The following is a 24,792-nucleotide window of genomic DNA, read 5'->3' on the forward strand; positions in this document are numbered from 1 at the left end:
CTAACTAACAACAGAACCACCCAGAGTGAACACATAGCCAGTCATAGACCTCCTACTGTCAACATCTCCAACATAGTCAGAATCAGAATAACCAGTCATCAAACACACTGTGCAATTCCCATAAACAAGACCAACATCAAATGTACCTCTAAGTAAGGAAAAATCCTTTTAACGGCTTGCCAATGCTCCTTCCCAGGTTGACCCATGTACTTGCTGACAACACTAACAGCATGGGCAAGATCAGGCCTAGTACAGACCATAGCATACATCAAACTTCCCACTGCATTAGCATAAGGAACTCGAGATGTACTCCTTCTCAGCTTCAGACTGTGGTGAAAACTCAAATGACAAACGGAGCATTTACAACACTAGGAGTATCTATAGGCTTAGCTGATGACATACCAAACCTGGACAATATTTTCTGAATATATCCTTTTTGTGACAAGAAGAGTTTACTCTTACCTCTGTCCCTATAAATCTTCATACCCAGAATTTTTTGAGTAGCACCCAAATCCTTCATATCAAACTCAGCACTGAGAAGATTCTTCAATTTCAGAATATCGGACTTGGACTTTGCAGCTATGAGCATATCATCTGCATATAAAAGTAGATAAATCATAGAAAAATTATTAGCTTTGTTGTGATATACACAACAATCATATGGACTTCTGTTATAGCCAAGTCCAATCATATAGTTGTCAAAACATTTGTACCACTACCTTGGAGACTGCTTTAACCCATACAAAGATTTCTTCAACTTGCAAACATAATCTTCTTTACTTAGACACTGAAACCCATCTGGTTGGGTCATATAAATCTCTTCCTCCAACTTTCCATGTAAGAAAGTTGTCTTCACATCTAGTTGTTCAAGTTCCAAATTTTGATGTGTTACTATAGCTAGTAACACCCCGATAGAAGTATGTCTGACTACTGGTGAGAAGATCTCATTATAATCAACTCCTTCTCTTTGTGTGAACCCTCTAGCAACAACTCGAGCTTTATATTTAATGCCCTCTGAAGGTTATATTCCCTCCTTTTTCTTGAAGGCCCATTTACAAGTGACAATTTTTCTCTCCTTTGTTTGTTTAACTAATTCCCAAGTCTGATTTTTGTCAAGAGATTCCATCTCATCCCCCATAGCAGCAAGCCATTTAGCAGACTCACCACATGACACAATTTTTCTATAGGTGGATGGCTCATGAGGATCCACCTCTTCAGCAACCTGCAATGCAAAAGTAACCATATCTTCAAAACCATACCTCACATGAGATCCAACACCAACTCTTCTAGTTCTATCACGAGCTATACTCGGTTGATCTACTCCTGATCTAGAATTCTCAGGCAAATCAACTTCTGACATTTTAGGCACATTAATTTCTTGTTGCACATCAGTTTCTGTAGTAACGTGTTGATCTTCTCCACTTTGATGTTGTAATTCATTCACAGTTGAAGTGAATTGCATCTCCACCTGTTTATCAATACTACTACTTTCTCCCACATCAGTAGACGTCACAAAAGGCTTTATAGTTAAGTGAAGCATGGAATTTTCATCAAATATCATAGTCCTACTATGTATGACTCTATTCTCAGAAGGTGACCCGACTCTATATCCCTTAATTCCATCCCCAAAACCCACAAATATACCCTTTTTAGCTCTTGGTTCTAATTTACCCTCATTAACATGACAGTAGATAGTACAACCAAAAAGTTTTTATAAAAAATAATCTACAGGCTTACCAGACCACACCTCGTAAGGTGTTTTACAATCAATAGCTGTGTGAGGTCCACGATTGATTAGATAACATGATGTATTCACTGCTTTTGCCTAAAACTTTCTAGCCAACCATGCATTAAAGAGCATGCATCTTGCTCTCTCCAACAACGCTTGATTCATACGTTCTGTAACCCCATTTTGCTGTGGAGTATTCCTAACAGTATGATGGCGAATAATCCTCTCAGCTTTACAGAACTTATTAAATTCAGATCCACAGAATTCCAGACCATTATCAGTTCGCAGCCTTTTGATCTTCTTCCTAGTTTGATTTTCAATCAATATCTTCCACTGCTTGAAATTCTTGAAGGCTTCACTTTTATGTTTCATCATAAACACCAAGTCATTCTTGAGTAATCATCAATTAGAGAGAAAAAATACCAACTGCCTCCAATAGATTCAACTTTGGAAGGTCCCCAACAGTCTGAATGAATATAATCAAGTGTCCCTTTTATACGATGAACACCTCTTGGAAACTTGCTGCGATGAAGCTTCCCAAATACACAATGTTCATAAAATTCAAAATTCTGCACCTTATGCCCATAGAGAAGATCTCTTTTTTACAGAATTTACATCCCTTTTTCACTCATATGACCAAGTCTCATATGTCATAACTTAGTCATATCATCCTTGTGAACGATCGATGATGCAATAACAGCATAACCTGTTATTGTGGAACCTAATAGAAAATACAGTGTTCCACGCTTTATGCCTTTCAAAACTACCTCAGAACTCTTATAGACATATATTGCTCCACCTTTACCTTCAAAACTGTAACCCTTGCTATTGAGTACACTAAAGGATATCAAACTCTTCTTCATTAGTGGAACATGTCTAACCTCTTTTAAAGTGTAGAAGGCACCATTATGTGTTCGTATCTTGACTGAGCCGATTCCAACTATCTTGCACACAACACCGTTAGCCATGCTAACATTCCCTCCATCTATTTGCTGATAGGTTGAGAACCACTCTCTATTTGGGCACATATGATAAGATACCCCAGAATCAAGAACCCACACATCATCAGAATGTGACTTTTCATTCACAACTAAAGCTAGATCTCCTTCAGAATTGATCTTGACTTCTTCAGAATCAAACTTGTGCAATAGGTGGATGCTTCCCTTTTGTCACTCTTTTCCTTTTTTTCCTGATTCCTTTTTATCTTAGGACATTCGGTTTTCCAATGCCCCTTTTCTTTACAGTAGTTACAAATATCATTTGATCTAGAACCCTTTGACTTTGAAGACCTTTTATTCTGATTCGACTTCTACTTACCAGAATTCCTATGTCCCTTGCTTCCTATAGCAGTTAACCCAGATGCCTGACTTTCTGTAACTGAACTTCCTACATTCTGACGGTCCTTTCTTATAAGCAATGTGGACTTTGTATCTTCTAAGGTCAGAGTTTCTTTCCCTCCAATATACGAGTCAACGAAAGTCTCATAAGACGACACCAAAGATGTCAACAGAATTAAGGTAACATCCTCATCATCAACCCTAACCTCTACATTATACAGATCTAATAAAACTTTATTTAATTGATCAAGATGGTCTCGTAGAGACGTACCTTCCTACATACGTAAATGATACAAACGTTTCTTCAGAAACAACTTCTTGGTTAAAGATTTCGTCATGTAAAGACTCTCCAACTTCAACCAAAGACCAGCAGCAGTTTCTTCATCTGCGACCTTGATGATGACATCATCAGCCAAATATAGCTTGATCGTCAAATGAGCCTTCTCCTCAAGAGTCTGCCACTCTTCGTCATCTACGACAGCCTTCTTTGACTTACCCGTCAGTGGTGCCCATAGCCCCTACTGCTTTAGTAGGGATTGCATCTTGATCTGCCATAAACCAAAACTGTTCCTCCTGGTAAATTTGTCGGTCTTTACATTCACGCTAGACATCTTCAATTGTCGAACAAATGCGGAATTTCGAAAAAACCCTAACAAGGCTCTGATACCAGTTTGTTGCGAAATTGACAATTAAAGAATATAAAAGGGAACGTAGAGTATGGAAGATCGACACACAAATATACGTGGTTCACTAACAATGTATTAGCTACGTCCACGGGTAGAGGGAGAATAATATTATTTCGAGAGAATGTTTTCAGAATTACATCAAGAACGGTGCCTCTAGGTCAGCGAAACCCCCACATTAGGTTGTTCGAAGCACCAGCAAACAGATTCAAGACATTTCAACAGTTATGTGGATATTTAGATAGTTAACAAATTGTCTTTGACATGTAGATGTTAGTAGTTAGCAAAACAAAATTTGTACTTAAATGTTGTTGGTTATCCAAGTAGTTACTCACATGTGGTGTCACCTTATATGCATGATTGGTTGTGATGTTATTCATAAATGGATATACATACCATGGGTATTAGGATGTTGTTAGGTATTTGGATATAATTATCATAGTTATCATGTTGTTTCTACATCAACGACAAGAGGTCAATCCTTGTATGTACCTTTAGGAAATCCATTTACGATCTATAACACATCTCGGTCTTTAGCAACATCGATCAATGATACTGAAACTATTTATATTATTTTTATATAGAGATAATTTTGAAATTCTACTACCAGAATCAAACTAAGTAGATGACTAATTGCTCTAAACATTTCTTTAAATGTTGAATTGCGACAACTATGTGTTATAATATAATTGATTGTCTAAATCATACAGTTTCAACTTATCACATATATTATTAAGAATGTAAAGAGTGGATTAAGATTAGGAACAAGTTATCAACTAAGTATGCAGAATGAGTTTACCGATTTCTTGAAGTGCAAAACTTCATGTTAATAACTCGGAAAAAACAAGATGTCCATGCAAAAAATGTATGAATGCAATGTGGAAGCCAATAGATGAAGTTGAAAGATATTTATTCATTAATGGAATTTCTCCATCGTATCACCAGTGGGTATATCATAGAGACCCAGTCGACTTGTCTAGGGGATACGAGAGTCACATATCTCACTCGACACATGATGATGGATTAAGTACGACAGAGATGAATGTTATAAATGTAGAAAATGAAATTTTGAATATTATAAATGATCTATAGTGTCAAGTTACCGATGTAAATGAAGAAGATAACGAGAATGAGATGCATACCAATACCCAAGAAAGAGATAACAATTCAAGCTTATTTGAAGACTTAATAAATGAAACACGCAACCAGTTGTACCCTGGTTGTACAAAATTCTCTTCATTGTTGTTCTTGGTGAAGTTGATGCATATTAAGGTTCTTAGCAGTTGGACTAACAAGTCGTACTTGAATTGTTAAAAAAAGTATTTTCCGTTGGAGCATCTATACCTAGTTCATTTTATAAAGCTAAAAGAAAATTATGTGACTTAGGACTAGGTTATGAGTCTATTCATGCTTGCAAATATAATTACATCCTATATTGAAAAGAATTTGTCGATTTACAATAATGCCCTGTATATGGTGAATCTCGGTACAAAGTTGAAGATAGAAAAAGTAAAAAGATTCCATATAATATTTTACGACCAAAATTGAAGCAATTATTTGTATCTAAACATATTGCACTTGAAATGAGGTGGCATAAAGATAAATGTATTGAAACTAATGGAGTGTTGCGATATCCAGCTGATGCTGAAGGGTGGAAGCATTTTGACAGTGAGTTTCTTCAGTTTGCTTTAGATCCACGAAATGTTCGTTTAGGACTAGCTTCAGATTGCTTCAATCCATTCGGGAATATGAGTACTTCGTATAGTATGTGGCTAGTGATGCTCATTCCTTACAATTTGCCACCTTGGAAATGTATGAAAGAGACAAATTCCATTGTCTCCCTTCTTATAACTAAGCCAAAATCTCCTAGAAAAGAAATTGATATTTACTTACAACCATTGATTGAAGAGTTAAAGGAGTTATAGTATGATGGTGTGCACACTTATGATTGTGTTAGCAGCGAATACTTTCAACTACGTGCGAGCTTATTATAGACTATTAATGACTTTCCTACGTATGGTGACCTAACTGAATGGAGTACCAATGGTTACCAAGCATGCCCTGTTTGTAAAGAGGATACACCATCATTGAGGCTAAGAGGAAAGCAATGTTTTATGAGGCATCGACATTATCTTCCAGATAATCACAGTTGGCGCAAGAGCAAACAATATGATAGAAAAGTGGAACGTAGACCTCCTTCAATTTTCATGGATGGAGAAGATATTTTACGAGAGGTGAACTTGTTAAACTGTTTCGTGCTTAGCAAACATCTGGAAAAACATGATAAAAACAGAAACGAAGTTTAAATTGGAATAAAAGAAGCATATTTTTCCAACTTCCATATTGGTCGAAACTTTTATTAAGACATAAGTTGGATGTTATGCATATCGCAAAGAATATTTGTGATAATTTGGTAGACACATTGTTATATATTGAGGGAAAGAATAAGGATACAATTAATGCTCGTTTGAATTTAGAAGATCTAAATATACGAAAAGAGCTACACTTGCAAAAGGTAGGAGATGAAGTTGTAAAGCCACATGTTGCATACACATTGACTACTAGTGACAAGGTTGCATTCTGTAAGTGGATGAAATCAGTCAAATTTCGTGATGGGTTTGTATAAAATATATCAAGATGTGTGAGCAAAAAATATGGAAAGCCGTGGGGGCTAAAAACTTATGACTCGCATGTTCTACTTTAGAGGTTTTTTTCAGTTGGTGTTTGAGCATATTTAAAAAAAGATGTGTCCACTATTATTGTTGAGTTATGCAAATTTTTCTGTGATTTATGTGCAAAAACAATATTTATAACGGATTTGGATTGATTACAAAGAGACATTATAATCATACTTTGTAACTTAGAAAAAATATTTCCACCGACATTTTTTTTATGTAATGGTGCACCTAGCAGTCCATTTGTCCTATGAAAGAAAAGTTGCAAATCAGTTAGTTATAGTTGCCTGTACCCTATCGAAAGAAGCTTATGGACATTGAAACAATATGTAAGAAACAAAGCACGTCCTGATGGTTCTATAGCAGAAGCATATATAATGAATGAACCGTCAGTATTTTGTTATTTGTACATAACTGGAATTGAGACGAGGTTCAATAGAGATGAAAGAAATGATGATAGACTTCTAAAAAATGAGATATGTGGTGAATTTTCAATGTTTAGACATAATGCGCGACCATTAGGAGCCCCAAGAGTAAGGACATTACCGAGAGAAGAGAAATGCAATGCACATTGGTACATCTTGAACAATTGCATGAAAAAAAAAAAGCTTATCAAAAGTATGTTTTAAACATTTTATTGTAATTAATGATTTTGATACAATGTATGAAATAGAAAATTGAGACATGTCTATTTTTTATAGGAAATATTTGAGACTAATTTGACATGAAGTTGAAAGTCAAGATGATTTATACAGAAGGCACCAACGAGACTTTCCTTATTGGTTCAAATCCCATGTAAGTATGGGTTTAAAAGACAAGAAAAATTCAATTGAATTAATGTGAGTCACATTAATTTTTAAGATCTATTGTGTTGTACTGAATAACAGGTTCTTTCATTGCGTGAAAATGTAGATATGTCTGATGAACTGGAAGAACAACAAAAGGTAGAATCTTTAAAGGCTAGATTGGACGACCTAGAAGAAAGAAGACAATCTGAGATGGATAATATGAAAGTTATGATCTTACAGTTCATAAGAGATAAATCAAACTAGGTATGAGCTCTTCAACTTTTGTATTAAACTAATTAGAAGATTATGTATGTTGTTATCCTACAGTTATGGTAACAACATATGCATATAGTTATGTAAAGTATAGTTAGTGTTCTGAAGTTGAGTTTGAATTTGAGTTTGTGATTAAAATAAGTGGTGGTTTTTAGTTGAGTGGGGGGAGGAGAGGGAGGGAGGGCTTTTATAAACTTCATTTGAATTTGTTCATATTCTTATGTTGGGTTTAAAATTGGTAAAAGGAGTGATTGTCTAATTATATTGACATTATAACTCACCTTTGGTTTTAAAGTTGAATTTGAGTTTGTGGTTAAAATTGAGAAGGGAGGGGATCAATAATCTTCGTTTGAATTTATTTATATTCGTATGTTGGGTTTCATATTGGGTTTTAAGTTCCATATTAAGTTTGAGGTTGAAATATGTAGATATGAGTTGGTTTGTTTCAATTCTTAATGTTCTCAGTTGAGTTCTAAGTTCTATATTGTTGAGAATAATTTTGAGATGGGTATATACTATATTGAGTAAGTGATTAAAATAAGTGGGGGGGGGGGGGGGGGGGGGGGGGATATGTTGAGTTTGAGTTTAAAATGTGTAAATATGGGTTGGTTTGAAGTTAAAGTGTGCTTTATTTGTTAATGTTCTTATATTGGTTTTAAAGTTGGTTTTAATTATGATTAAGTTTAAGTTAGGTGTTAAGTTCTATATTGAGTTTGGTTTGAAGTTAAAGGGGAGTTGGTTTGTTTTAATTCATTAATGTTCTTAGTTGAGTTTTAAATTCTATATTCATTTTGAGATTGGTATATGGTATATTGAGCATTAAACTTATTTTAATTTGTATTTTGTAGTATCTCGAGATTTATGTTGAAGATGCTTCTCCCGAGAAGCATAGTTAGGTTGTATAATAGTGTTTTATAGGTAGTTTGTTATCATGTAATATTATTTTGGAGTTAAGGATTTGTGGATGTTATGTATTTCAGACGAATAGTATTAGTAAGTTATTTACTTGACAAACTCTTGAGATTCAAACATATTTTCTATATATTATTTACTATTGTAGACTTCTACTTGATTTTGACAATTTTTATTTTAGTTTATTTGATATTTGTAAGATTCAAACATGTATGACATTTGAAAAAAAAAATAGATATAAAATATAGAAAATACATAAACTTTTTTATGTATTTTAGCTTTTCCCGACAATAAGTAACCAACCCCCGACGGTTCTAGGGGTCGAGACAAGTATAATTGTACGCTAAATAGTTCCAATATAACTTTTGTCCATGGAAGTATCGTCGGGATAGCCATGATATCCAGACATCGAAAACGAGCCTTTGGGATAAGTTACCTTATCCCAACGGTCGTAATTTATAAGGACCATCGGGAGATAAAACTTATCCCGATGGCGCGAAGACACCATCGGCATTAACTAATATCTCCCAATGGTGACAATATTATTGTCACCATTGGGAGATGTTAGTTTAGGCTGACGGTGTCTTCGCGCCATCGGGATAAGTTTTATCTCCCGATGGTCCTTATAAATTTTGAGCATCAAGATAATGTAGCTTATCTCGACGGTTGTCTTAGAGTCGGTAAAAAATCACATCCTCCATCCGTCGAGATAATATTTTTTCCCTACGGCACGACTTTTATGGGTCGGGAAAGGTTCCATCGACGAAGGTATCTCGACAATTTGGCCGATGATTGAAAGACCGTCGAGAAAGGTTTGGCCGACAGTGTTCTAAACTTTTGCCGATGGTTTCCATCATTGGAAAAGGCTCAAATTATTGTAGTGTATACTCGATTTATCTCGTTTTAAGTAATTAATACTACATCGTTTGAAATAGAATTAAAAATTTCAAACGAGCCTAAGCTAACATTTTGATTACTCCTTTTTCTATTGTATTATTTCACCGTCCAAAATATAAGGCACACATGTATGAGATAATACTTATAAAAAAATTTAGAAAACAAAAACAAAAACAAACAGGAGAAGAAAAAAGATAAGAAAAGTTGATAGGACCACAAATGTTTGTGACAAAAAAAAAAAAAAATAGTTGAGTTTAATTTAGGCTTCGTTTGATAACCATTTGGTTTTTAGTTTTTGTTTTTTAAAATTAAGCCTATATCTACATTATTTACAATGATTTGTTTTTTTCTTAAGTACAATGGTTGAATTCTTAGCCAAATTTAAAAAAACTTTTTTTTTTTAGTTCTCAAATTTTGACTTGGTTTTTTAAACTATTGGTGAAAGGTAGATAACAAATAAAGAAATTTGGAGGTAGAAGTAGTGTCCATAGGCTTAATTTTCAAAAACAAAAACAAAAAATAAAATTGTTACCAAATGGGGCCTTAGAAATTGGGTATGAATCAGCTTTGTTTGATAACATTCCTATTTATGACTTCTTGCTTTTAGTTATTAAGGGGTAATTATTTGGGCTCCGTTTGGTAACCATTTCGTTTTTTAGATTTTAGTTTTTGAAAATTAAGCCTACGTATTCCCCATTTTTTAATGATTTGTATCCTTCTTAAGTACAATAGTTGAATTCTTAGCCAAAACCTAAAAACAAAAAAACTTTTTAAAAACTACTGTTTTTTAATTTTCAAAATTTAGCTTGGTATTTTAAAGCATTGGTAAAATGTAGACAACAAAGAAAGAAATTTGAAGGTGGAAGTAATGTCTATAGACTTAATTTTCAAAAAAAAAAAAAAGTCAAATAGTTACCAAACAGAGTCTTGATTTTTAGTTTTTGGTTTTTGAAAATTAAGTTTTTTCTCTCAAAATCTTTTACAATATTTTTTTAGTATAAAAGATTTTAATATCATCACAAACCTCTCTTTTTCTTTTATTTTAGCTAAATTTTAAAAACAAAAACAAGTTTTAAAAAAATTATTTTTAAAATTTTTAAAATTTAGCTCAATTTTTTAAAAATATTGGTAGAAAGTAGATAACAAAACAAGAAATTTAAACACAAAAATAATGTTCATAGGCTTAAAAATTAAAAATAAGTTATTATCAAATAGGGCGTAGATATTCAAGGTACATAAATGTTTGATTAAAAAATAAATTTCTTATTATATATTTTTTTTTCTAAACCTAAATAAAAGTATTACTAAATATCCAAAAGTAAATATAACAAAAAATTGAATTCAATTTTAGAAATTTATTTTCATGTAAAATTTTTACCTTCATAATTTAAAATTGTAGAGAACAAAAAAAAAAAAAAAAAAGTTAATAGACACTTTACTTTTCTTCAATAAAAAATAAACAACAAAGTTTTTTTTATAAAAAAAAAATTATCAAATGGAGCTTTAATAAACTCAACATCAGTGTCAAACTGAGGTACTCAATGAGCATAGTCTAATGACAAATTATTATCTATTTTTATAATAAAATTTACAAGAAAAAAATAAAGAAATGAAAAATGAAAAAAGCACATTCCCCACATGTGAAGGTGTTGTCCTCTTCAAAGTCTCTATCCCTAGGGCTTTCTAATTTGGATTTCTATCATTTTTCTTCCTCTCTTTCTATTTTTCTATTTCTATTTCTATTTTTATTAATTTCTTCTCTTCTCTACTATGATAATAATCTTGCAACTCTAGTTTTAATTTTTTGTCAACATATCATTCCCCTTTTTTTGGTATTTTCATCTTTACAAAAATTTTACACCACATGAAAGATTGTCGGATTTTCATCCATATATTTTGAATTTTTTTCCATCTGGTCCATATAATTTTAAATATTAAATTTCAATTCATCATATAGTTTTTTCCTTTTTTTTTTTTTTTTTGAAAAAGATACTCGGTTAGTTTCTTATTGACTTTTTCAAAAAAAAAAAAAAACTTAATCTCTATTTACATTTTCCCTATAAATTAGTATAAAATTATTTAACCAAGTTCAATAAAAAAAATGATTAAATTTAGATTTAATAAAATTACAAGAACTAAAATTAGATGCATATTAAAATGAGACACAACTCCCTGGACACGGCCACGGATTAAAATGATAATTTTACCTAAAAATAGAAACAAAAGAAATAAGAAAAATATTAATTAAAATGGACCCAATACTATATATATATATATATATAGTTTTATGATTTTCCATCTTTTCCATCAACCATATAATTTTTAAAATTAAAATTTAATACATATCCTCATTTTTGTTACACATATGTAGGGAAAACGACACCTTGGACTTGATTTATAAGAAATTTATCATACATTGTTTAATTTTTTCCGAACATTTTAATAAAAGATGTTTGCTTGTTCATATTATTTGCAATTCATTTATGAAGCATTAGTTGAAAATAATTGAGACAAAAGAGATATTGTTGACGTGTGTTTTCATATCCAACAAGTGTCCACTGACCACTATCCACCATTACACTCATATATCTTTTTCCTCAACAAAATAAACTAAAATTGTGTGTCCTAAATTTAAAGTTTAAAATATTGGTGTTGATGTCAAATAAAAAAAACTCTATTAATGTAAAATTTGTATAATCAATTTCAAGATGGGAGGTTCAATTTTTCCACTATATATAAATAAACAATAAAATAACATTGATACAAATGTTGATCACACATGGATAGAAATGATAGCTTTAATCTAATTTTAATTTGAATAATACTTAGGTGTAATCTAGACTGCATTTATTTCCCTACATCCCCTTCAATTATAAAGAAGAAAATTATTTAAAAAACATATTTTTACAAAAAAAATATATATATATATATATCACGTGATAATTTGTGATTGGGCATTTAGATGAATTGCACACAGATTAGTACAACTAGAGAAATTAGTTCAAATATATCTAATTAAATACTTAAATTGACTTCACACTTTTAATATTAAGGCCATGTTTATACTGGTTGCAAAGTAATCCATTAAGGGTAAGGTAAAAAAATTCCAATTGGTTACTTTTATTGTTGTTTACCTATTTTTCGTAATCGTAATGTGATGTGACCCGTCTTGAAATTTGTAGTCAAATCGTATAATCTGATTGAGGAATAAAAGGTATTCAATCTGATTGCAGTTGAAAATTACGTGGGATTCACTATCTTATAACGTTATGGATATTGTTACTATAACGATATGAAAATTATGAATTTATCATATTTGTTGTTACATTTGGTCAAACAGTAACAATAACGATAACGATAATGATAACAGTAATATGTGACGATTCAAAATTCTAGATAAATACGATAAAAACAATCTAATTATATTTATAATTCATCTATCAACAAAATCTCATTTCGATTTGGTAAACTTGACCTAATTCTAATGTTTGGAAGTTCGAATTTTTCGTTAAGATCTGAAGCTATTTAAAAATATTAATCTTATTGTAAGTATTGTTATTTTTTTTAACGATTAATATCACTTGAAGTATAAATAATATTCATAACGCACTTCATCATATTAGAAAAATGATGTGTCAATTTTCTTTAGAAATTAGTGATGTTTCAGTTTGGTAACAGATTAAACTTTTTTTTAAAAAAAAATTTGAGTGAGTCGCATTTCGATTAATCTCATTAGACAACCTATCTGATCCAATAAAATTAGGTGTCAAGAAAACTCGTAAGATATTAAATCTTACATAGGTGGCGACCATGGATTAAACCCACGACTTCCTAGTCTTTGTCAAATAGATGTTCTCTTATTTCTCATTAGACTAAACCATGACTATAAAAAAATATTTTTTAGGTCAAAACGAGTGTAGTCCATCTAGTGTACTATCAAATTCGAAGTAAAAAATTTGATCTCTCACTCTACATTTTTTTCAAAAATAAATCAATAAACATTTTTAGGAAAAAACAGCAATTAATTTTCTATTATTTATATTAAATCCTTTCTGTGATCTTTGTCTCCACAGAGTCTTGGAAGAAAGATGCACAGAGCTTTAAATTAATCAAAATTCGAATTATTGAAGTTATTGCAATCACCTGCAGATTAACAGTGACCTTTGCTTTCCTTCAAAATAATTCTCTTTTATTACTTTGAGTCTCCCCACCCCAGCAGTCTGATTCATTTTTTCTTAAATAAATAAATATAAGAATAGAAAGAGATCACTGCCAATTATTCTTTGTAGGAGATCAAATAATATTCGACCTTTAAAAAGAACATCAAATTATACTTGAACTAAGTTCGATTTAGCAATTTTTCATTTTTTATTACATATGAATTCAACTCCTTGACAATTATAAAATAATCATTATAATTAGACTCTCTCGATTATAATTTTATAAGTGATTGACTTAAAAATTTAAGATATGTTTAAAATTTAGGATTTATCATTTTAAATGTGTCAGATGATTGGATCCCTTATTTTTATAATTGTTGAATTAATTAAATAAAATCATATTTCAAGAGTATAATTATGTTGATGTATAATTCAAATTACAACATACAAAATAATTACGAAAATTTCAAAGTTCAATGAGATAATGGTTAAAATTGAGAATTTGAGTATATGATAGTGACAACACACAATTCATGGTAACTTTTGTTCCTAAAAATACATGAACAAAATTGACACAATCATGAAAAAATATAGGAGGAGTGTATGATTCAACGTTAGAAATATGATTTTTCATGCTTAAGAACTGATTCAAAAAGACTGTGGAGAGAAAAGAATCTACAAAATTTTGAAGAGCTTAATTATATAAGATTGACAATTGGGAAAAGCTGTTTGAAACATTAGACACTTCATCAAATGGTCCATTTTCATTGGAAATTTCTGTGTTTATTCACTGTCAAAATTAGGCAATGTTGTTTTTCCCTTCTCTCTTTAGGGTTGAAAATTTTGTCAAAGTGTTCATTTTCTTGGAAATTTCTTCCTTTATTCACCGTCCAAATATGTCAATGATCTTTTTAATTATAAAAAAAATTCCACCCATACACAAAGTTGTAGAAATAATAGGAAAAAGCTGTCTGATTGTGGCTCTCTTTGAATAGAGCGTTTTTTTTTAAAATGAGTTCAACAATATGGGAGATTGGAGGGATTTAAACCCTAAACTTTATAGTTCAAGAATATAATATGTGCATAAACTAATTCAGCTATCAACTTAGCGCCCACATCTTTTTAATTTTTTCCTTTAAATTTTGGCCTCGTCAAGTAATTTTCTCTCTTTTTTCAAGATTAAGACATATTTTTCTTTTGATTCAAGTTTCTGTCGAGAAGATGTGCTCAAAGTTGAGCTATATATATTGTGGCTTTCTTTATTTTTTAGGGTTAGTCTCTTTGAATAGAAGAATATATGTGTCGAGTTTTTCTTAGAACATTCAAGTCAATTACTCCTTATGTATATAAGACCCTTCAACTACCTTTACAAGGGTATGATATTGTCCACTTGTGGACATAAACCGTCATGACTTTGTTTTTGGAACCATCTCAAAAGACCTCATATCAGTGGAGATAGTCATCCTCACTTATATACCCATGATCCTCTCCTTATCTAACCAATGTGGGACTTTGGTCGTATTCCCAAAAATTTGTTGGGTTTTGGCAAAATAATAAAATCGAAGGGAATAAAAAAAGAAAAAAAAAAGAGCAGTTTGTCCCACATCGGTTAAATTGAAGAATGAGGATGGGCTCTAAGCTTATAAAAGAAGCTTATGCCTTTAGTTTCAAGTTGTCCCAATTAGAAACACTTTAAGTTTGGGTGTGCTAACTCTAGTCAAGTTTTTCTTTATATATTCTCTAGTTTGAGAGTGGAAAAAGGGTGTGAGTAGTATTAAAGCTTTAAGAGAATGCTCTTCTAATTAGGATTGCAATTTTACAGTTGTAGCTTCTTCTGAGCTTCCACATCATAAAAGAATTCTTGAAACGGGTTGCAATGTTTGTGAATAATGTGAGTTGTTCGCTCTTTGTTGATTTTCTAGGAGTGAAACAGATGTTTGTTAAGCTTTATGAGTTCAATAAAGTTTGATGTGGAGAAATTTGATGGAATGATCAACTTTTACTTGTGGCAAGTATAAGCCAAGGATGTGTTAATACAATATGGGTTATACAAGTGCAAGGTAAGCGGTGATGGTGGTCCAATGCAATTCAAGAGTGATTCCAGGCAAAGGTTTCAAGAAAATAATCTTCGAGCAGAAGATAGGTTGCTGAGAAGGAAAACAGTTTAGATACATGAACAATAGAGCAAGTTCGTCAATGTCTTTCACGTTAAGGGAGATGGTGACTTACTCTAAAGAAGATGAAATTTATCCTTATAGTATGTTCGTTTTACCATGATAGAGGATGTGATGTTAGCGGTTTCATAAATTTAAACACGGGCATTGACTTGGTAGTTATGCAAGGTGTGTGGTGGAATTTATGTCGATAGCTGAAAGACTTTCAGGTGATCCAAGGAGGTGGAAGTTTCACCATAAATATCAACAACGTTTATCGACATGTAATGAAAAAGGAAAATCTTGAAAGGTGGTATTCCAAGTGGTCTACTTTTCATGGTGAAGTAGATTATAGTTCTCTAATTTGAGAATTATGATTGTCGATTAAGACAATGGTTGTTGCAAAAACTGGAGAAAAGGGTGTCGATTACAAATATCTTGTCAATATGAAATTTGTTAGGTTTTGGCTGTCCCACATCGGTTAGATTGAAGAATGAGGATGGGCTTCAAGTCTATAAAAGGATTTTATGCCTCTAGTTTTAAGTCATCCCAATTAGAAACACTTTAAGCTTGGGTGTGCTAACTTTAGTTAAATTCTCTTTATGTATTCTCTAGTTTGAAAGTGAGAAAAGGGTGTGAGTAGTATAAAAACTTTGAGATAGTGCTCTAATAATTGGGATCGAAAGAGAAAATTATTCTGTATGATTGTGACAATGTATGATTGTGACAATTTTTTACATAGTAGATTTCTTTCTTGTGGCCTAGAAGTGAGAGAGTTTTCCCCAACATAAGCTCCCCTAAGTTTGAGAACTTCTTCTCCATGAATGAACCATTAGGATCCCCCTAAGGTTGAGAATTCATTCTTAATCAATGTTGCCTTAGGCTCCCACTAAGACAGAATAATGCTTTTCTAGGTTGAAACATCCAGAACAAGAATGGCTAGAGAACGAGCCGCCAAGAGCTAAGATTATGTCATGCTTTTCGAACAATGAACACACAACACTACAAGAAATGAACCTTTTCCCGATGCTTCAAATTGTCGAGAAATGCTAAAAAATGCGTTAGGAGTTCAACTTCATATGACATACATGTCGTCGGGAGATATCTGTTGGGAATATAACTTTTGACGCGCAAGCATATAGCTTTGAAAGTTTGTAGAAACTCTCGTTGTCTATTACACGACGTCGGGAGTTTGGTACTCCCGACACATGTATAGACTTTGTTGGGCGTTCTTTGAGTTCCCGACGATTGGTAAGCTGTCGGGAGTTAAAGTTTAGATTTTGAAATCTGAACTTAAACTCCCGAAGGCTTACAAATCTTGAGAAATATACAAAATCCCTACGTTTTTCATCAAGAGATAATCATTTAATTTTAATTTTTTAAAAAAATTTGGCCTGAATGACTTATATAACATTATTAAGCAACTAAAAAAAATATTCACATAAGAAATAAAACTAACAAACAAAATCCATAGTATTCTTTATTAAAATAGACAAATGTTGGCAAAATACAAAGAAAAATAAACAAACAAAAGAAATGCCTTCACAAATACATAAAAGAAAGAACATGAAAACTTCTCCAACACATGATCTCAAACACAGAATCTCCAACAACATTTCCAACCTTATCTCCAAACAACATCCTACAACAAAGCAAAAACCTCCTACAAATCCTACAAAACAAATAACATACTACAATCCTACAAAACAAAGAAATGAGTAACAATCTTACAAAACAATGAAAATCAACACACTTCCAACACTACTTGTTCTCAACCTGAAACCTCCACAAACACACAAAGACCACAAGTTAAACTCCAAAAGAATCAATTATCTTAACTCATCCTAAATAACATTCAAAATTCATAAAGTTCCACACAACCCATCCCAAATTCTTCCCACACATCCCACACAACATTCAAAATTCATGAACGAAACAAACAAAAAACTCCAAGTTGAACTCCAAAACAAGTATAAGTAATCTTAACCTACCTCACACAACCCACACAACATTCAAATTTCAAAAATATATACATACACACAAAAAACTCCAAATTGAACTCCAAAACAAGTATAACTAGTCTCAATCCACCTCCCAGAAGATACAAATTTTACAAACATCCACGAACACACAAAAAACTCCAAGTTGAACTCCAAAGTAAGTATGACCCATCTCAACCCATCCCCCACAACATTCAAATTTCATAAACATCCGCAAACACACAAAAAGCTCCAAGTTGAACTGAAAAACAAGTATAACTAATCTCAACCCACCCTCCACAACATTCAAATTTCATAAACATCCGCAAACACACAAAAAAATTCGAGTTGAACTCCAAAGCAAGTATACCATGAACTTTCATAAGTATATTAATTTATACCATGAGCTTTCATAAGTATTTAATTTGCATCCTCTTCCAAATTTCATTCAACCAATAACATGTAAACCTTACCATTTAAGTCCATTAAACTCCTAAAAATTTTCATAAGTACAATTTAGACTATTTTATTACAATTAGTTTTGAAAATCATCCATACATTAATTCTCAAATATGTGTAGATTTCTTGAAATGCCGATTTTACAAAATAGATAATTAAAATAAACGTATGAACACTATTCTTAGAAGAAATTATGAATAAGAATCAAAATTGATTCATTCATAAAAGTCTAGGGGTTAAATTGACACAATTAAAAGTTTTCCACGAGACCTCTTGCGGAATATATGGAGAGAGTGTGAATTGTTATACCTCTAAAGCTTAAATGAATATAACTCTTAAAGTTTAGGGTATAAATTGATATTTTTTTTCTAAAAAAAATAGGGTGGAAAGTTCGAAAATTTTCCATCAGCCAGTATATTTCTATAAAAGGAAAAAAAGAAGAAAGTTAAAACAAATAGGAGGGTTAGCCTTATTAAATTACTACTCATAAAGAAATAATAACTGATTTATCGATAATTTCTTTCCACGTGCAAACTTATCCTTTAATTTGATTACAAGTGTGACAAATTTAATTTTGAAACAAGGACAGAATAAGAAGACAAAAAATATTTTGAAACTCTTCTGACACCACTCTTATCCAGTACATCAAAAGGATAAAATTTATGTAAATAATTTACATTTATTATCTTAAGTTTCTTGGTTTAATAATTAATAATGGGTTAAAAACTTAAACCACTTATTTTAAAAGTTTTAGTTCGATTTTTAGGTTTTAGTTCAATTTTAAATGATCTTTAAATGATCTTTATCCACATGAGAATTAAAAATTCACTCTCTTTTCACTTTTTTCCACTTATATTTATACTATAATTTTTTAAAAAAGAAAAAAACTTCATACTTTAATTCAATTGACTACAAAATCGAACACATAAAAAGAAAAAAAGTTAATTGAACGCCACAAATAGAAAAAAAAAAAAAAAAACACATCATCAAATTATTATTGATATTGCATTTAATAATTTTGATGTAACTTTTATTGTTTTTCAATTGTATTCTTATGACATGTTAAGTAGAGATCCTTTTGTCATTTTATTATGGACTATGATATAACATTAATATTTTTATTAAGAGACTATCTAAAGTCTTGTTATTAGGTTATTTTGAACAAATTACAATGAATTAATTTTGGTATTTGTGTTCTTTTAAGTTTAGCGAACCTTTGAATTTTGTAATTCAGGTAATTAATGAGTTGCATGCTAAGAACATTGAAATGAGATTAATCATCTTTATCTTGTGGAGTGTTCGAATCTTGGATAAAGAAACTTGTCCTTTGTCCTAAGAGTTTTTTTTATCTTAATTAAGATAATTTGTGTCTAACCAAACCTTTAATGTTGAAATCATTTCGATTTGAGAGTTTTAATGTTTGAGAATCCGAAATTCTCATATGAAAAAGGGTTTCTAATTTCAAATCTTTTGAGTCACATTAGAGTACGTTCTTAACCATGCTTACCAATTCATTCGTTAGTGGTTATAATCACCATTAACAATTTAGCAAACATTTCTTTAAAGAAAAATACCTCGGTTTTTCTCTCCTATTAAATACTTCCCTATTTTAGTTCAAAGAAAAAATATTTCTCTATTCATTATCGTATGCACATATAGAAGATTTGTAAGATTAGACTAAATTAAAATTTTTAAAGCGATATAGGAACCATATCTTGAAACCTAATCATAAATCTTAAAAAACGAAAATGAACCTATTTAAAATCATAAAAATTAGATCATACCTATTTCATAAACTTTGTGAGAATTGCTTTGATTTTTTCCATGTAGAATTCTCTTAATCGTACTGAAAACTAAACTAAGACGGTAAAGACGAAAATAGTAATTTATGGTTAAAAAAGGAAAGATGAATAGAGATGATTAGGCATATATAGGGTATAGGGCATAGAAGTAACATAAGAATGATGAAACAATCAATGGTGCAGAAGAAAGGAAAGGGAATAGGATCATGCAGTGTCCTAGATTAAGGACCCTCTACCCCATGCCCTTTGCCTAACCCATATCCCACTTTCTTATGCTCCCTAGCCCCTACCCTTAATCTCTCTCTCTATCTATAAGTAAAAATTTGGACATGGGGCTCTATAAGTATAGAGTTTGAATTAATTCTTCTTTTCATTTTTATGGGACACCCACTACTCCTAATTTTAGTTGAAGGATGGACCAAATATGTTAATGAGATGCAAAATAACTCTATGGGGACACACAAGAAGAGTAGATTAGGAAATGTATGCTTGTCAAGTTCCCTTTGTGTCTTCAATTTAAAGGGTTTGAATTTATTTAGTTCATCCAACCCCTTTTTCCTCTTTAAACAAAAAGTACTTTTTCTTTATTGAAAATATATTAAATGTCAATAATTTTACTTAACAAAATGTGATCTTTACCGATGAAAAACACTTCTCCATATTTTTCCTCTTTTTTCTATCTAACTTGTTCGGTGCCTTCTTAATCTCCTTCTTCGAGTTAAATTGTCAAACATGATATGTAATAATAATAATATTTGCAAATAACTTTAACGATGAAGATTCTTTTCCTCACATCATTTCCTCACTCGTGACAGGAAAAACAATTTGATGGAGTAGATTTTTAAAAAAAAATTGAAAGTTTGATATCACTTGACTTATGTGTGAAGTAAATTAGAAAAAATGAAAAGTAAAGAATGAAAAAGGAGGGATGTTAGCCAAATAGAACCGAAGAATAATGAAATGTAAATGTGGTATGAGATAAAATGGGTAGAGGAGTATTTGGTACATTTGGAAGAAGGAAATGGACCATGCCCCCCTCTCATTAACTCTCTCTCTCATTAATCCATTTGGACCACCTAAAACCTACCCCCTACACTTGGCGGCTATCTTGTCTTCTTTTATCCTTCTTCTAAGGACACACTACCCTAAACATTCAAAATATATTCATAAATAAAACCTTTTTTTTTTTTTTTTAATTTTTTATTTGGTTGGATGCTACCTAGATTGAGAGAAAATTACTTCAATCTTGTGCAATTCGGATTACTCAGTTCAAATTGAAAGGATTAGATTGGATTACTTAATCTTGAATTAGGTTCATTTTTTTTTATTGAATTGGATTAGATCCCATATTTGAATACTTATTTTTTATCCAATCTAACTCAAATTACGTGTATATATATGTATTTGTTTGATGTTTGACTGACTACAAATTGATAAATATGTAGATTTTTATTTAATGTTTTTCTTGTGGAATTGTTACAATGTTCGTTTCTTTAAAAGTTTGTAATAGATATCAAGTATTTAATTTTTGAATTTTATAAATCATTTGTAGTAGAAAAAATATAATAGTAATAATGTAAGTATATTAAATTAATAAGAAAATATAATAATAACCAAACAATCCAACTGGAGTTTTAAGGGTTGGATTAGGTTAGATTGAAGACCATGTTTGTAGAGATGTCCACGGGACGGGGCGGGGCCAGGGATGCCATTCCCCATTCCCATCTCCTCTCCCCATTTCATTCTCCATCCCCGTGAAATGCCCACAGGGATCGGAGTGGGGTCCCTGTGTGGAATTTTTCCCAGTTACTTTTTTTTTTAATTTTGTAAAAAAACTAATTAATTTAAATTGAGCAACTTTTAATTAAATAATTAACTTTATCACTCAATTGTTTATTATGGTTAGTTTTATATGACAATTTGAATTTAAAGATAAATTACTCAAATTTTTGCCTAAAAAAGCTAATTAATTTTTTTAGTATAAAGAAAAAAATATAAATAAAATTATTCACATATATAATCTAAATTTAAACATATTCATTATGTTTCCCAATAAATAATCAAATTTGAAATTTAAATGTAATATTTATATAATAATAATAACAACATAACATTAGATAACTATACTAAATAAATATGTAAAAGTTAATCGGGGTGGGGACAGGGAACGGGGTGGGGTCGGGGCCAAGAGTGGGGACGGGGAATGCATTCCCCATCCCCATTCCATTTAGCTCATAGGGAATTTTTTTCTCCACTCCCTTCCCCATTCCTCGCCTAATCAGGGAATCCCCGTCCCGGTGGGAAAATTGGACATCTCTATGTCCGAGTCTTTGAAATTGGTCTAAAAAAACCTTCCAACCCAACTCATGTACATTCTATAGATTCGATTACATTTTTCTACTGGGTAAATTTTCTTTTAGATATTTCTTTTCTATGAAACAGGGATTGTAGGTGTAGCTTGACCTAGACCATGTATTACTCATGTTTTAGTCAACTCTGACATTCCTAAAAATAATAATTTAGTCTCTAAGGCTTCGTTTGTTAATTATTTGATTTTTTGAGCTTTTGTTTTTTAAAATTAAGTTCATAGACACTATTTCTACTTTCAAATTTCATTATTTGTTATCTACTTTCTACCAATGGTTTAAAAAACCAAACCAAAATTTTAAAACTAAAAAATGGTAGCTTTTAATTAAAAACTTGTTTTTGTTTTTTGAATTTGACTAAAGAGATGCAAATTATGGTTAGAAATAAGAAGGAAATAGACTTAATTTTTAAAAATAAAAAAAAATAATTACTAAATAGGAAGTAAATTATTGTATGTAATTTAACCTATATATTTAAGATTTCATTACAAACTCTACTATGAAAAATTCAATGAAAATTTGTGTTTAGGTAAGAGTAAGACTTGGTATTTGTAATTTGTACACATATTTGGTCTCTAAAAAATTTATTGATATGCATAGGTAAGGAATCAAAGATTAACCATCTAACCTTTTATCTTGCATTAATAGATTTTTAGTTAGATTTTAAATTTTAGCTTAAATCATAAATAAAAAGTAAACCCTTATTTTATCAAAGGTTAATCTTTAAAGTATAAATTCTTTGGAAAATTTGGGTAGTGAAAAAAATGGAATAGTTTTAAAATACATGACAAAATTCAAGCACATTTTTTATAATTTAGTCTAAAATTTAATACTTGCCATGCAAGATTTTGATCCACACACCTCTGTAAAGACACTTTCTAAAAAAAATTATACAATAATCTTAAGATAATGACAAATAAGACATTAAATATCCACCTTGATTGATGTTTATTTGTACATGTTGGTTTTTTTTTTTTTTTTGAGTTCAACTGTCTTTAAAGCTTAAAATTATAAGCCTCTAAAGTGGTTGGTATCTCAACTCTACCAGCTAACCTATTTCATGATTTTTAATGTCTTTAACTATTATATGTTTTCTTTTCTTTTCTTTTCTTTTTTTTTTTTGAATAATTTAATTGATTTTCTTAACTATGGAATAATTTAATTAAATTCAAATATAGGTGGATACCAAATAGAGGTTTTTATGGGAGGCTACTAGTATGGATTCTTTACCCTTTTTACAACCCTATTAAATTTTTATTTTTATTTTTTTTTATATTTTAAGTTCAATAAGAATGAGGATTCGATTTCGAACCACAAACCTCTAGGTCGTTAACACATCTATAATTAAATAAAAATTTAAGAACGAAATTAATGAAAAAAAAGGGGTTCTTAATCTAGCTACTTTTAATATATATAGTATAGATTTTATGTCTAAACTAATATAGTTTTCTACATGTTGCATAGTTAAGTTAGTATATTTACGATCTTCGAGACTATAAAAGGGTGCTACTAGAAGTTTTGTAATGATAATTAAGGAAAAGAAATAAAAATTTAAGGAGGACATTAATGTAAAAATGAGAGTTGAAGAAATTTGGTGGCGGCTAGAGGCAGAGCTATAGCTTCACGAGGATTTTAAAGCAGTTCAAAATTGTCCCCACAATGAAACATTAAAATCGTAGGTAAGTGGAAAAAAAAATGAATTCAATTTATTGTGCCTATTTTTTTTTTTTTTTTTTTTTTTTGTGTGCTAGATAAATATTATTTAATCTATATTCACTTCACTTGGTCCAAATAATATACACTTTTACTGTTTATTCACAAAAAAGGAATCACTTTCTTTTTAAATACTAATAGAAAATTATATATGTTTTTTATTTTAGAAAAAAATATATTTTTTTTGGTAGTGGTCGGTGAGAAACATACCAAAAACAAAAAAATATTAAAAGAAAGCAACTAAATAAATTTAGTACATGTTTGTAGGGTGAAAGTTAGGTCGATTTTATGGATTTTGAGGTCAATCAAAATCAAACTAAACCAATCAATTATATAAAGATGGAATCCTAACCAATGGCCAGTATAAAACAAAACTATTAATTGATTTTTATTTGATTCTTGATTTTTGGTATTTTTTTCGACACTTTTTTAAGTAAAAGATATACAAGCTCCATAATAATTGATTTTTTTTTTCTAAACGAAAAATATTCATGTACCATAATAATTAAAATATTAAAAGATAAATGATGTTAATATATATATATATATATATATAAAGAAAGTGGGACAAATTTTGTAGCGTAATTCTCTTGGTCAAAACCCTACTAAAAACATAGGGTTGATTTCAAATATAATAAAATGAACCAAATATTTATAAATATAATAAATTGTCACTAACACGGATAGACATCTCAGTGTCCCAAAACTACGATATTTACTATATTTGAAAATATTTTTGACATTTTTTCATTTAAAACAAATTTTCAAAAACATATTTCAACAAATGATGTTAGATTTCTCTAAAATCAAGTACAACATTTGCCAAACATCGTAATTTTTACTGACAAGAGTGATTTTGATATGGT

General features: G+C 30.6%; 1 protein-coding gene across 1 annotated transcript; it reads right to left on the reverse strand.

Annotated features, from left to right (window-relative positions):
* LOC150031691 (uncharacterized) lies at positions 1-4,256 on the reverse strand. The gene is made up of 9 exons (XM_090307985.1): positions 4,242-4,256; positions 3,365-3,584; positions 3,047-3,274; positions 2,465-2,834; positions 1,897-2,033; positions 1,057-1,662; positions 535-594; positions 203-280; positions 1-107 (listed from the first exon to the last, which is right to left on the reverse strand). The coding sequence occupies exons 1-9, from the start codon at positions 4,254-4,256 to the stop codon at positions 1-3; spliced, it is 1,821 nt and encodes a 606-aa protein (XP_090164111.1).
* Positions 4,257-24,792: the final 20,536 nt, after the last annotated feature.

This window comes from Benincasa hispida, chromosome 12, assembly GCF_027475165.1.
Source record: "Benincasa hispida cultivar pf3 chromosome 12, pf3_genome.v1.1, whole genome shotgun sequence".
Taxonomy (NCBI): domain Eukaryota; kingdom Viridiplantae; phylum Streptophyta; class Magnoliopsida; order Cucurbitales; family Cucurbitaceae; genus Benincasa; species Benincasa hispida.

Bases quoted from the DNA above. Each gene is read 5' to 3' on its own strand.
- LOC150031691 (XM_090307985.1), bottom strand. The intron at 2,835-3,046 runs GTAAGTAGAAGT...TCAATTCTGAAG, and splicing joins CAAGGGACATAGGAATTCTG to GAGATCTAGCTTTAGTTGTG. The intron at 281-534 runs GTGCTGAGTTTG...ATGCTAATGCAG, and splicing joins GAAATTGAAGAATCTTCTCA to TGGGAAGTTTGATGTATGCT.